Source organism: Oratosquilla oratoria, chromosome 32 (genome assembly GCF_046742065.1).
Source record: "Oratosquilla oratoria isolate Oo_2021 chromosome 32, ASM4674206v1, whole genome shotgun sequence".
Lineage (NCBI taxonomy): Eukaryota > Metazoa > Arthropoda > Malacostraca > Stomatopoda > Squillidae > Oratosquilla > Oratosquilla oratoria.
The window spans coordinates 12342640-12357314 of record NC_134808.1 but is presented as its reverse complement, the minus strand read 5'-3'; the positions used below and the strand labels follow the sequence as shown (position 1 = coordinate 12357314).

At 37.3% G+C, this 14675-nt stretch overlaps 1 protein-coding gene across 6 annotated transcripts in view; it reads right to left on the bottom strand.

Annotated features, from left to right (window-relative positions):
• ClC-c (chloride channel protein 3) overlaps window positions 1-14675 on the bottom strand; it is a 350410-nt gene that overhangs the window by 23481 nt on the left and 312254 nt on the right. For all 6 annotated transcript variants that reach the window (XM_076213815.1, XM_076213817.1, XM_076213820.1 and 3 more), the window contains one exon: window positions 13947-14157. In XM_076213815.1, the coding sequence (XP_076069930.1) occupies window positions 13947-14157 (211 nt within the window). The remainder of the gene's footprint in view (window positions 1-13946; window positions 14158-14675) is intronic.

Here is a 14675-nt window from a genome sequence, read left to right as displayed (position 1 = left end):
CAAGGTATAAATGAAAAACAAAATGATAATGTAAGACATGATATTGAAATTCAAAATGTGTCAAAAAGAAATAATCATGAGTTTCTTAAAACCATGTACTTTAATGCTTGTATTAGAAACAAATTTCAAGAAATACAAGCGTATGTCAAAAGTGAAAATCTCGATATGATAGGAATAACTGAGACATGGTTAAATGGTACAGAGTTCGAAGCTGAATTTAATATTGCGGGATTTAAACACTTTCATCAGGATAGAAACCACAAGAAAGGTGGGGGTGTTCTATTGTACGTTAAAAACAATGTTCATGCTTGTGTTTTAGAGAAAGTGAAACAGGATGCATATAGTTTGTGGGTTGAGTTAACTCAAACAAATGGACAAAAAATGAATATAGGTGTTATATATAGGCCAAAGACATTATCATTAGCAGACGACAAACTGTTATTTCAAGAACTGTCTAGTTTCTGCAACCGGGATTTATTGATAATGGGTGATTTCAATTTTACTGACATTGATTGGATGACCCTTGAACATAGCCATATAAGTAGTCGCTTGTTTGATTTTCTTGGTGACAATTACTTAATTCAGCATGTAAAAGAGCCCACAAGATATGGAAACTTACTCGATCTTTTGATCACTAGCCACGAAAGCATGGTAACTGATGTAGAAGTCGGTGAATCTGTTGCAAATAGTGATCACAACCTAGTTAGGTTCAAACTCCTAAACAATTTTAGAATAGATACTTGTGTTTCTAAAATACCCGATTTCAGTAAAGCTCAGTTCATAGGACTACGTCAGGAGCTTCAGCTTACAGATTGGGAGGCAAAATTAAACGAAAGACCTGTAGATCAGATGTGGGAAATATTTCAAAATATGCTCACTAAGATGATTCAAACTTACATTCCTTTTAAGGACAGACGTCCCCCAAATCAGGCTCGCCCAAAGTGGCTCGACAAAGAAACTGAAAAAAGTATTGCTAAAAAGAGACAGGCTTATAAGAAATATAAGTGCTCGGGTGCATCTAATGACTATGAAAGTTATGTATCAATACAGATTTAAAAAAGACAATAAGAAAAAGAAAACGACAATACGAAATGAACATCGCTGATAAATCTAAAGAGAATCCCAAAGAATTCTAGTTACATTAGAGATAAAAAGGTTGTTAGGAATCACATTGGTCCACTATTACCTGCTGACGGTCAACTTGAATATTCAAATGAAGGAATGTGTAATATCTTAAAACAATTATTTTAGCTCGGTATTCGTAAACGAAACACCTCAAGGTGAATTCCAAACTGAAACCTGTGAAAAGTCTGGGGTAAACTTACTCACTACGGTAAATATAACAAAAGAAAAAATTAAAAGGTGTATAGACAAACTCAAAGTTAATAAAACACCAGGGCCTGACGGTCGGCATCCAAGAATCTTAAAGGAAATGAAAAATGAGATTGTTGTTCCATTAGAAATTTTCAAGAAATCCATCATATCCGGAGATGTCCCAAGAGAATGGAAGCTAGCTAACGTTACTCCCATATTCAAAAAAGGTGACAAAAAGAAACCAAATAACTATAGGCCTATAAATTTGACTTCAATCGTAGGAAAAATAATGGAAACTATCATCAGAGATGCTATTGAACATCATTTAGAAAGTAACCGTTTGATAAATGATAGCCAGCATGGTTTCAGACGGAAACGTTCTTGCGTGACTAACTTATCTCGAATTATGACAAAAGATACAATATAGATTTAGTATATCTAGACTTTGCAAAAGCTTTTGATACCGTCCCACACAAAAGACTACTAATTAAATTAGCTTTGCATGGAATAAGTGGTAGCCTATTAGGTTGGACTAGTAATTGGTTGAATGGTTGAAAACAGAGAGTTGTTTTAAATGGAAAAACTTCTGGATGGAAAAGTGTTGCAAGTGGAGTTCCTCAGGGTTCCGTTCTTGGGCCACTTCTATTCATAGTATATATAAATGATATAGACCATGGACTAAAATCTACTGTTTCCCAATTTGCTGATGATACAAAAATGTGCGGAGTGGCAAATGATCACTCAAACCAATTAGATATTCAAGAAGATTTAGATAAATTACAGCAATGGTCTGAAAAGTGGCTAATGAAATTTAACACAAGTAAATGCAAGGTAATGCACATAGGTAAAAATAACAGTAAGTACGATTACAAGTTATTTGGAAATTCGTTAACAAAAGTGGATAGTGAAAAAGATCTCGGCGTAATTATCAGTAACGATCTCAAATCATCCAAGCAGTGTATTTCAGCCTCTGAGAAAGCAAATAAGATTCTAGCACTGATTGCGCGATCTTTTGATTTCAAAAGTCCATCACTCATTAACAAGCTATATAAATTGTTAGTTCGTCCACATTTGGAATATACTGTTTCCGTATGGTCACCGAATCTCATCAAAGACATTGACAGACTGGAAAAAGTACAAAGGCGAGCCACAAAACTGATTCCAAATATCAAAAATAAATCATACGAAAATCGACTAAAACATATGAATCTGTTTTCCCTAAAAAAGTGTAGACTCAGAGGTGACTTGATACAGGTCTTTAAAATTCTAAAGGGAATTGACAACATCAAAAGTGACCAAATTTTTACATTGAATGAGAATCAGACAAGAAACAATGGTCTCAAACTGTCCGGAAATAGATTCAATTTGGAAGTAGGTAGAAACACCTTTGCCAACCGTGTAGTTAATGAATGGAATAAACTTCCTGCACAGGTAGTGCAATGTAGTTCAGTTCGAAGCTTTACGAATCATTTAGATAAATACCTAAGTAAGATGCTGTAATGATTATAATTTATCTTATATTCTTTGTTTTTGTTTTGTTATCATTTGTCTGTCTGATTTTCATTTATTATTAGTTATATGTCAATTTATTATTATTTACTATTTACCTGTTTGTTTATTATTTAACTATACCTATGCATTTATTTATGTATTTTATTTGTTATTTACATTATCACAGTTTTTATCTATTATTTTATTATTAATATGATTTTTTTTTCGCATCCGACCTAGATATGGATCAAAAGGTCTCCTGTCGGCATGCTCCGCCTTTGTAATCCTTTGTATTAATACTGACTAATAAAGATTTAAATGTAACAAAAATAACTGGGAGTATTAATACTGACTAATAAAGATTTAAATGTAACAAAAATAACTGAAGAAAATAATGTAGAATCAATTATGATACAAGTTGAAAGCAAATATATGAAGAGTAGAAAATTTGTAGTGGTGTATGTGCCCCCCAAAACACAGTCCAGGACAGAAAGTGATCATTCCAAAATATTAGAAGATACAAAATACAAATTAAATAATATATTGAAGGACAGAGGAAATATAGTAATTATGGGTGACTTTAATTCAAAAGAAATATGTTGGGAGGAAATGACAGTGAAGGGGGGAGAGGAACTCTGGGGCAACGTCCTGCTTGACATGACCATTGAATACACGACTCAGTGGATAAGGGAAAATACCAGATACAGAGGTAGTGAAGAACCATCAAGGCTGGATTTAATACTTATGACAGAGCCTGAAATTGTTGACAAAATTGATTCCAAAACTCTGATGGGTAGGAGTGACCATGTACTAATAGAATTTGAGTTGAATGAGCAAATGGATTAAAGTAGAAATGAAAAACTTAGAATAGGAAGACTAATGTACAACAAAACAAATTTTGAGAAACTCAAAAATTCTTTCGCAACACGAACTGGGAAAAATTCCTAAATGAAGAAACAGGGATGGAAGAGAAATGAAATATACTAAAAGAAATTTATAATGAGGAATTGAATAAATATGTACCACAACAAAAAAAGGAAAGAACATACATAAAAAGCTGGTACAACAAAAAATGTAGTGAGGCTAAGGATGAAAGAGACAAAGCTTGGAAGAAATGGAAAAAAGACAAGAAAACAACCAAATGGCAAATATACGTTAAATTAAGAAATGATTATGTAAAAATACGCAGAGATAAAAAGAGAAACTATGAAAAAAAGATAATAGAAAATGCATGGAAGAACCCAAACTATTTTACAGGTATATAAATGGCAAACTGAAGAATAAACAAGAAATAGAAAAGCTGCACCAGGGTAAATATGAATATACAGAAGAACTGGAAATGGCTGAAATTATGAACCACTTCAAATCAGTATTCACAAAAAGAAAACTCACCTAACTGTGAGGAAACAGGTATCCCCCTTAATGAGAGAAATAATTGTAACAGAAGGAAATCAGTGCCCAAATCAAAACCCTTGATGTCAGAAAATCACATGATCCAGACCAAATTGCAAATTGGATACTGAAAGAATGCATGGAGGAATTAACAGATAAAATATACAATATAATTAATTTCTCACTTCAAGAAGGAAAGGTGCCACAGGACTGGAAGAATGCAAATATTGTACCGATTTATAAGGGAGGAAACAAGGAAGATCCATCAAATTACAAACCGGTCTCCCTGACAAGCACAGTAGCAAAAATTTGTGAAAAGGTCGTCAAGAATAGATGGGTTAAACATTTGCAAGAAAATATTATACTGAATCCAAATCAATTTGGATTCAGACAAGGAAGATCATATACAACAATCTTGATCTGCTTCTACTCGAGTTATTGATATAATACAAGAGAGAGATGGTTGGGCAGACTGTGCCTTTCTGGACCTACAAAAGGCATTTGATAAGGTACCACAAAAGAAACTAATAAGGAAAATAGAGTCAATGGGTGGCATCAGATGAAAATTATTGGAATGGATGAAAGAATTCCTGACTGGGAGGAAAATGAGAGTAGTAATTAAGAGATAAGTTCTCAAATTGGGAAGAAATGATAAGTGGTGTCCTGCAGTGATCAGTACTGGCCCCGTTATGTTTGCCATATACATAAATGACATGTATGAAGGAGTAGAGTGTTAATGAATTTCTTTGCAGACGATGCAAAAATACTAAAGAAAGTAAGAACGGAGGAGGATTGCAACTCATTACAACAAGACTTGGACAAGATCTGGAAATGGAGTCAAAAGTGGGAAGTGAAATTCAATATCATGAAATGTAGTATAATGGAATTTGGAAAAAGTAAAAACAAAATATCGAGAGATTATAAATTGGTGAAAAAGAGGTCAAAAAAGTAAAATCAGAAAAAAGACCTTTGAGAGATGATCAGCAAGGACATGACAGTGGACAAACATATTAATCAAACAGTTGAAGAAACCTACAATTTATTGAGGTAAATAAAAGTGGCATTTGTCTATTTGGATGAGGAAATGATAAAAAAAATTAACTACACTAATAAGACCAAAACTTGAGAACACAGCAACACTATGGACACCCAGTACCAAAGAGAATAGAAAAAAAAAAAAAAAAAAAAAAAAAAAAATAGAAAGAATACAAAGAGCAACAACAAAACTGGCAGGTCCTGGAGCTGCAACGTCTACGTCGTGGGACCACCCCCCAACCCCAAGAGTTGGGGGCCAATCAGCAGCAACCACCCCTGGCCATCAGCTCTACGCAGATGGCACCGATCCCCAAGGAGGAGCTACGCCACTTCGAGCAGACAGACAAAGGGCTCAGTTCAGTGCAATATGTGCAAAAACTGGGCCCACCTCACTTGTACAACACTTGCTGACACAAACCAATACACAAACACTTGGACATGTTCTACCTGCCCTCCAGTAACCCCAATCCCACCTCCCCAACCACAGCCAACACCCTTACCCACTCCCAATTTCCCTTTGCCCTTACCCCCGATTAGTACTCCCCTTCCTTTGTCCCCGATCTCTCCTTTCCCCCCCTCTGACCCAGATCCTACACCTTCCCCACTACCACCCCAACCTCAACCCCAAACGGCAACATACAACACATACAAAACACACAACATCAACATATTACAACACAACATTGACGGTATTAACACTAAAAAACATGAACTTGAACACTTTCTTAAACAACACAACATACACATTGCAATTTTACAAGAAACAAAATTAAGACTCACACAAAACACCATCATTTCATAATTACACCACCATCAGACAAGACCGGACTGACGGCAATGGCGGTGGACTCATCACCCTGATCCACCATTCCATCTGTTTTGTGGACACAAGTGCCACAACCAAAATTCTCCTCCCTACCACAGATAACACAACAGAAACCCAATCCATTCGTATCCGCACAGGCAACAATTCAACACTAACAATAGTTAACATGTACATTCCCCCCCAATCATCCCCCACAGTTCCAAACACCTTCAGACCTCAACTCAGCCAACTAACCTCAATCCCCAACCTGATCATGGGTGGTGACTTCAACGCCAAGTCGTCTGCCTGGTTTGTCGACAACCCTGACACAGACAGAGGGCTTGATATACAGACTCAATTCGACTCATTGACTATCATGAACAACACGCATAATCATACACATATCCCATACCAAGCCCTCTACACTCCCTCCTCTCCTGATATCACCTTTTGCTCCCCCTGCCTAACCCCAACAACATCATGGAGAGTGGTCGGAGCCCTTGGCTCTGACCACCTTCCAATCATCATCACTACCAAAACAAGATGCACCCCAGCTGGCCACAGACACACTTACACCAATTACAAGAGAGCTAACTGGGAAGCCTTTACTGAAGAGACAGAACAACATTTTGAAACACTTAACAGTACACCAATCACAAACATAAACAATGCTGTGCACGCTTTTAATACAATCATACAAAACGCAGACAAAAGATACATCCCTAGAGGCAACAGAAAATCACACAACCCCAACTTCACACCAGAAATCCAAGGCCTCATCAGACAACGTGACACACTTAAACACGATACCCCCACACCTATCCCTCAAAACATAGCAGACCAAATACAAACACTAAACACTGTGATTGCCAATAAAATACATGAACAAAAAACACAAAATTGGCAAAACTTTATCAATACACTTGATCACAAAACAAACACCAGCAAATTGTACAAAACACTCAACAGCATCACACTATCCAACACTAACACTACACGCTCTCACGCAGCAATAATCACAACAACAGATAATCTACCCTCAAACAGACAACAAGCAAACGCACTCATACGTCAATTTGCACAGACGAGCCATCTTACATCTCACCCTGACGACCGACGCACCATTCGACGTAAGAAAGACTTCCCCACAGACTCAGACTATACACCCTTCATAGACAGTCAGACAAAACTCATAATGCATAATCTCAAGCACTCATCTGCCTGTGGCCCTGATAACATAAGCAACATCCACCTAAAACACATTGGACCACAAGGTATACACGCACTCACAAACATTGCAAACTACAGCTATTCACACAACACTATACCCGACATCTGGAAGCATGGTAAAATAATCACCATTCCAAAACCGAACAAAGACCCAACAATCCCAACATCGCACCGCCCAATCACACTTCTCTGCACCCCCTCTAAAGTCATTGAACGCCTAATACTTAAACTTGTCACACCATATATTCCCCTTGCTGACTCACAACACGGTTTTAGGCCACTACACTCCACAAACACTCTTCTGACAAACCTCACACAAAGAATTTTAGATGGCATCAATTCAGATAGGCCCCACCACAGAACACTTCTTATAACATTGGACATTAGTAAAGCTTTTGATGCTATCCCCCGCCACAACCTAACAAATAAAATATATAACACAGACATGCACAATAACACCAAAAGATGGCTGGCCAATTATCTGGCAGGTAGGAATGCTCATGTGTCATATAATGGCCAATCATCGCACATCAGAAACATTAAGAACGGAGTACCACAGGGCTCAGTTCTATCCCCCACATTATTTAATCTATACATGCATGACTTACCCACGCCAGACACCTCAGAAATACAAATCTCTTCCTACGCAGACGACATAACAATCACATGCACACATCGTAACACAAAGCTGCAGAAATAATCCAGCCTTACCTTGACACACTCAACACATGGTTCATCACAAACAGACTCAAAATAGCTCCAACCAAATCTACAGCAACACTTCTCACCAACTGGACAAAAGAACACAAATACATACCTCATCTCTACATCAACAACACTCTAATACCACACACAAACACACCGAAAATTCTTGGTGTAACATACGATACATCCATGTCTTTCAAACAACACCTCACAAACATAAAAAAAAAAATGCACACCTAGACTTAACGCACTTAAGTCAATCACTGGAACAACATTTGGACAAAACAAAGAAACTAATATAACAATATACAAACAATGCATACGCTCAGTGATGAATTATGCGAGTCCTGCATGGGCTCCTAATCTCAGTGAGACACACCACAACACCCTTCAAATCATACAAAACAAAGCCCTAAAAACAATTACAGGCTGCACAAATACATCACCAAAGACCATTTACACCATGAAACAAAAGTCCTCAAAGTCAAGGACCACCTCGACATGAGAGGCACACAAACACTTGCTGCAGCCACCACAAACACATCACACCCGCTACACTACATAGCAGAACACCCACACACACCAAGAAACATTAAAACTACACCCAAAGACCTTTATTACGCACAGATACTCTCTTCTCTTCCTCCACAACCACCAAATACCAGCCTCCGGAAACATATTCATAATCATATCACTCACCGCTCCATTAACACACTGAAAGACAACACACTGCTGCATGCCAGACCCCCTGATATCCACCCTTCTGAATCCTCTCTCCCACGAAAGGACAGAGTCCACTTGGCCAGACTGCGATGCGGTCACCACCCAGCACTTCTAAGCTACCAGAAGAGGCTGGACGACCGTGTTGTGAACAGCTGCCCAGGATGTAACACTTCACCCCATACCATACAACACATAATGGAAGACTGCATTATACACAATCATGCACGCAAACAACACAACATACACTCTATAAAGGATTTGTGGGAAAACCCAGTTTCGGCTGTGGCCTTCCTTGGGGAGACGGGACTGCTCGGACAGACAGTCTAGGGAACGACAACAACAAAACTGGCACCAACTCTTTCCAAAATGATATAAGAACAAAGACTGTCCAAATTAGAATTACCAACTCTGGAACAAAGAAGGGAAAGAGGAGACCTACTATCTATAGAATTATGAAGGGAATGGAAATCTTAGATAAGAATGATTTGTTGAAATGGGACAATGGAAAAACAAGAGGACACAAAAAGAAACTAAAAAAAAGATAATTACAGAAGAGATCTGAAAAAGAATAGCTTCCCAAACAGAGTAGATACCTGGAACAAATTAGATAAAGAAACAGTGTGTGCAAACACTATTCAAGATTTTATGGAAAAACTTGAGGCTGAAAGATACAAAGACGGGTCACCACGAGCATAGCTCCCTTCCCATATAATACAACTACACCCACTCCTCGTTTAACGACAACTCGGAGTAACAACGGGCTTTATGACAGACCAATATTCGTTTAACGTAAATCTCCCGAAGTTATGATGTCATGTACGATAATTAAGTTGGCTGAGGCAAATTTGTATGATGTTATAAATGAACTTCTACGGTGGATATTAGCTGTGAGGTAAAGTGTTCTGAAGCTTAGGTCTACATTACCATCCTGCAAGCTGCAAAAACTACCTGGGGTATAATATATACCGGTAGTGGCAAATTTTTAGTTTCGACCAAGGGCACAATATAGCAATAGAAAATTAATTATTAATTTTGTAAATTATAATGTATCAAAGTAATATGCAATTTTGTGAGCAGAAATAAAAAAAAAAGGTGCTAAAACAAATTTCGTAAGTAACGAAGTCATGTCGGACGAATGGTACACCATGTTTGTTATGATAGATGCCGATGTCGAGGAAATAACCTAAACTAAACTGACCTAACCTGTGTTTGATAAATCATTACCTGCAAATTAAATGTCATCCGGCTCGTCCTCGTTGTCGTCGTCGTGAGAGATGTTGGCAGACGACAAGATGGTGTCCCGATCCTATGCTACCGACTTCGTTCATTAGCATATTTTCTTGTAGCATGGTATTTCTTACTTTCATTTCCGCCCACAAAATTGCATATTACGTTGATACATTTTAATTTACAAAATTAATAATTAATTTTCTATTGCTATATTGCGCCCATGGTCGAAACTAAAAAAATACCCCGGTATTCAATATGGAATGTCAGCATACGCGGATTTGGTCATATACGGTAATTTCGGGAACCTAACCACCGTAAATAAACAGTAAATAAAGCTTTAATGTACTGTATAAAAGAGGGAAATACACGAAAATAAAGATACATGTATTGCTGGACATTGTACATACAGTACATGTACGTATATGTATACACTTTTGCTTAACAACCAATTCGGTTAACGACGGCGCGCTGGTCCCAACTGTCATCGTTAAATGAGGAGTGGTTGTATGTAAATACACCTCCTTTCCCAGTTTCACCTTCATCCACATAAACCTTCAAGAAACCTCCTTCCACTCCACTACACGTTTACCTATCTTTTCACTTACTAGTGTAGCCATACCTTCTATCCCTCATCCTCTCTTCATTCCTGAGAACCTCCCAATTACACTCCTAAACTCACACTCGCCCCTCCCTCTCAACTTAGTTTCACTCAAAACGAACATATCCATCTGCTCACAAACATACTGCCTATCTCTTCCCTTTTATTCTCATCTGTATCACATCCGTGCACATTAAAGGACCCAAACCTTGGATTCAGTATATTTTTTTCTTCCAGATATTTAATCCATCTACTTTTGATAATTTTTTCACATATTTTTGCTATTGTACTTGTAAGGGAGACTGGTCTATAGTTAGTTGGATTTTCCTTGTCTCCTCCTTTATATATTGGTACAATATTTGCATTTTTTCAGTCCTGTGGTATCTTTCCTACTTTGAGTGAGTAATCAATTATCTTGTATATTGTCTGTCAACTCATCTATGCATACCTTTAATATCCAGTTTGCAATTCTATGTGGACTGTGTGCTTTTCTGACATCAAGGTTTTTCATTTGGTCTCTAATTTCCTTCTGTGTCACAGTTATTTCTTTCATTGGGGGGTATTTTTCTGCATTTCCTCACAGTTTTGTGAACTTCCAATTGTCAAAACAGATTTTAAATTTTGTTTATAATTTCAGCCATTTCTACATCTATATATTCATTATTCCCCTTGTTTGTCTTTTAGTATACCATTCACATACCTGTAAAATAGTTTAGGTTGTTCCCTGCATTTTTTTTTACTATGTCCTTTTCATAGTTTCTTTTTTCATCTCTACATATTTTTACATAATCATTTCTTAGTTTGATATGTGTTTGCCACTTACTCATTTTTTTTTCCATCTTTTCCAGGCTTTGTCTCTTCTATCTTTAGCCTCACTACATTTTTTGTTGTACCAGCACTTAATGTACACCCTTTCTTGCTTCTATTTTGGTAAATATTTGTTTATTCCCTCATTGTAAATTTCTTTTAAAATGTTCCATTTCTCTTCCATCTTTGTTTCCTCATTTAAGAAGTTTTCCCAGTTGGCATTTTTAAAGAAGTTTCTGAGTTTCTCAAAATTCGTTTTGATGTATATTAGTCTTCCTTTTCTACGTACATGTTCATCCATTTGTTCGCTCAGGTTGTTCTAGGCTAAGTTCTTGGAATTTGTCCTTCAATTCTTATATCTTTTGGTTCAAATAATTCATCCTTTCTTATTACCGTATTTTTCGGACTATAAGGCGCGGGCAAAATCCTTAAAATCGGCCAAAATCGGGTGGTGCGCCTTATGTGTGGCTTCAGTGCAAAAAAAATGCCTCGGACACTGACGTACTATTTTGACACGTTTCGTAGCTAGCCTGCCGACAGCAACAGTGCATAGTCCTAGCAAATTTACAACCAAGTTATAACCAATATGCATGTATCTTGACAAGAAAATTGCAAAAACTTCGACAGTTTTCGAGTCTATGCCACCGCATTCATTCACGCTATCATGGCTATGACATGATAGCGTCCACAACACAGACAGCCATTTTGCATTGGTCTAGTCTCGCTCCACTCAGACTGTAGTCATTTGGGTATTCTTTTAGTTTCGACCATGGGCGCAATATAGCAATAAAAAATTAATTATGAATTAAAATGTAAATTAAAATGTATCAACGTAATATGCAATTTTGTGGGTGGAAATGAAAATAAAAACGCCTTGCTACAAGCAAATATGCTAATGAACGAAGTCGGTAGCATAGGATCGGGACGCCATCTTGTCTCGGTACTTCCGACAGTACCTCGCCAGTAAATTTTCTTGAAGGAATGTTATGGAGAGGAGATACATGCATTCCTTCAAGCTGCAAGAACTTTGTATACCCGGCAAGGTGAGACAGTGGTTATAAAGCCCGCCAATGTCTCTCACGACGACGACAACGAGGACGATCCGGATGACATTTAATTTGCAGTTAATGATTTATTAAACACAGGTTAGGTTAGGTTAGATGAATTTATCATGCTGACATCCATTCGATGTCAGCATCTATCATAACAAACATGGCGTATCATTCGTCCGACACGACTTCGTTACTTATGAAATTTGTTTAAGCACCTTTTTTGTTTTTTATTTCCGCTCACAAAATTGCATATTACGTTGATATATTATAATTAAAAAAATTAATAATTAATCTTCTATTACTATATTGTGCCCATGGTCGAAACTAAAAATTTATTTTCATTTGTAATCCTGTGTTTTTAAGTGAATATAGAATTCCGGGAATAAAACTGCTAATGTTGGTTTAATTCCCCACAATTCCCGTAACTTGTTTATGTTGTGTTTTAGGGGCATTGGCAGGGTAGACCGTCCATGGAGGTGGTCTGATTTCAATGACAAAAAAAAAAAAAAAATCATTATTTTTGTAATTTTGCTAAATCCCAACAGATTTTTCTCATTCAACAATGAAAATGTTCAGTTCTGAAAGCACTCACATATGCATGATTATCCGATGACGAGACCAGGTGCGCCTTATGTAAGGACGGGGAATAGCAAATTATGGGTGCGCCTTGTGGTCCGAAAAATACGGTAGATCTCTTCCAGCATCTTTTACTTTGGTTTACTGCCCAATCACTGGGGACATCAATTGTATATAGGGACATGAGATTTTCTCTTATGCATACATCATTAAATGTAAAGGCTAGTTGTGTGCTTATTATTTTCTGAGTATTTTCCATATGCCTTATTATGAACTTGTTCTTCTTTGAAAGGAGGCTTATGACTTCACAGTAGGTAGTCATTATTGCTAGATCACGATTTCGGGTATAAGACTCTTCAGTAGCTTGGGATAATCTTTTTCTGTGGTTAGGGAAGAATGTTCCAATTAATGGAATGATGATATTTCATTTTATATGTTTGCATTCATACTAACTCTTCAGTGGGGGAGGCTACCAAATAACTGGAAGAGGTTACTGGGTAACTATGGGAGGTTACCAGGTACCTCAGGTAATGCTAGGTTATCATATGCTTGGGAGAGCCTCCAGCTTTGGGTTGTAACGAAATGTCATATGCTTGGTTTTGTAGAGTTTTGTCCTATACTTGGATTTGTGGTATTTTGTCCCATACTTGGGTTTGTGGTATTTTGTCCCATACTTGGGTCTGTGGCAATTTGTTGCATGCTTGGGTTAATGGCAGTTACATGCTTGGGAGTGCCTTGAGGTCCTTTGTAGGTTTAAGTTTGAGCTCTACTCTTTGATATACAATGCCTCTAACAGGGAGGCATTTATCATATATCCAAAATCTCTGTATTTTCTTCTAGCATGTTTCTTGTCAGGGCATACACAATCATATTTACAAAATTATTCTTCATAAATGAGCATTCAAAAGACAAAATCTAAATAATACTTAATTGTTTGTGTTTGACATTTGTTTATAATTATAAAACTGAAGAAGTAATGAATAGTTACCTTGGCTTCATGACATCATGTGCAAGGGTTGTGTGACTAAACTCTTCCTTAGAGTCCAAAAATGGGTAACCATTGAGGATGATGTGTGCATCATAAATACCTTCACGACCAAAGGCATCTCCAATCCATTTGCTAGCCATCACAGCAGCCATAAGAGGCACAATATAACGAACCCCTCCTGTCAGCTCAAACATAATCACCACCAGTGACACTGAAATGGAAAAAGAAAATGGATATTTATATTCTAAATATATGAACTATTTTTATTTGGATTTTGCAATGAGAATCTTTTAATGAGAGTATGGCAAATGTTTTCCTTACTTATATTTCTGTACAGGACCAATGACTGGTACCAGCAAGTGGTGGTCCTGCTACACTGAGAGCAAAGTTGCTCATTTTCAAAACCTGTCAACCTCTGACCAATGACTGGTACCTGCAAGTGGTGGTCCTACTACACTGAGAGCAAAAATTTTAAAAACCTGTCAACCTCTCACCTCTATAAGAAGGTGCAGCCCTATTGGGCTGACACTTGGGCACCAGACTGGGCCCAAGATTTTTATCAACTTCAATTATATTTCTTACACTTTTTGACATGTGGTGAGCAGAAAGCTGATAACTGCTCCCTTTCTCCTACAATTTTCAAGCTGGTGACACCAAAACAGTCCCATATGACCACAAAACAGACAACAATCCAATGTTTCCTTAACCCTTTGGCCACTTAATTAGGGC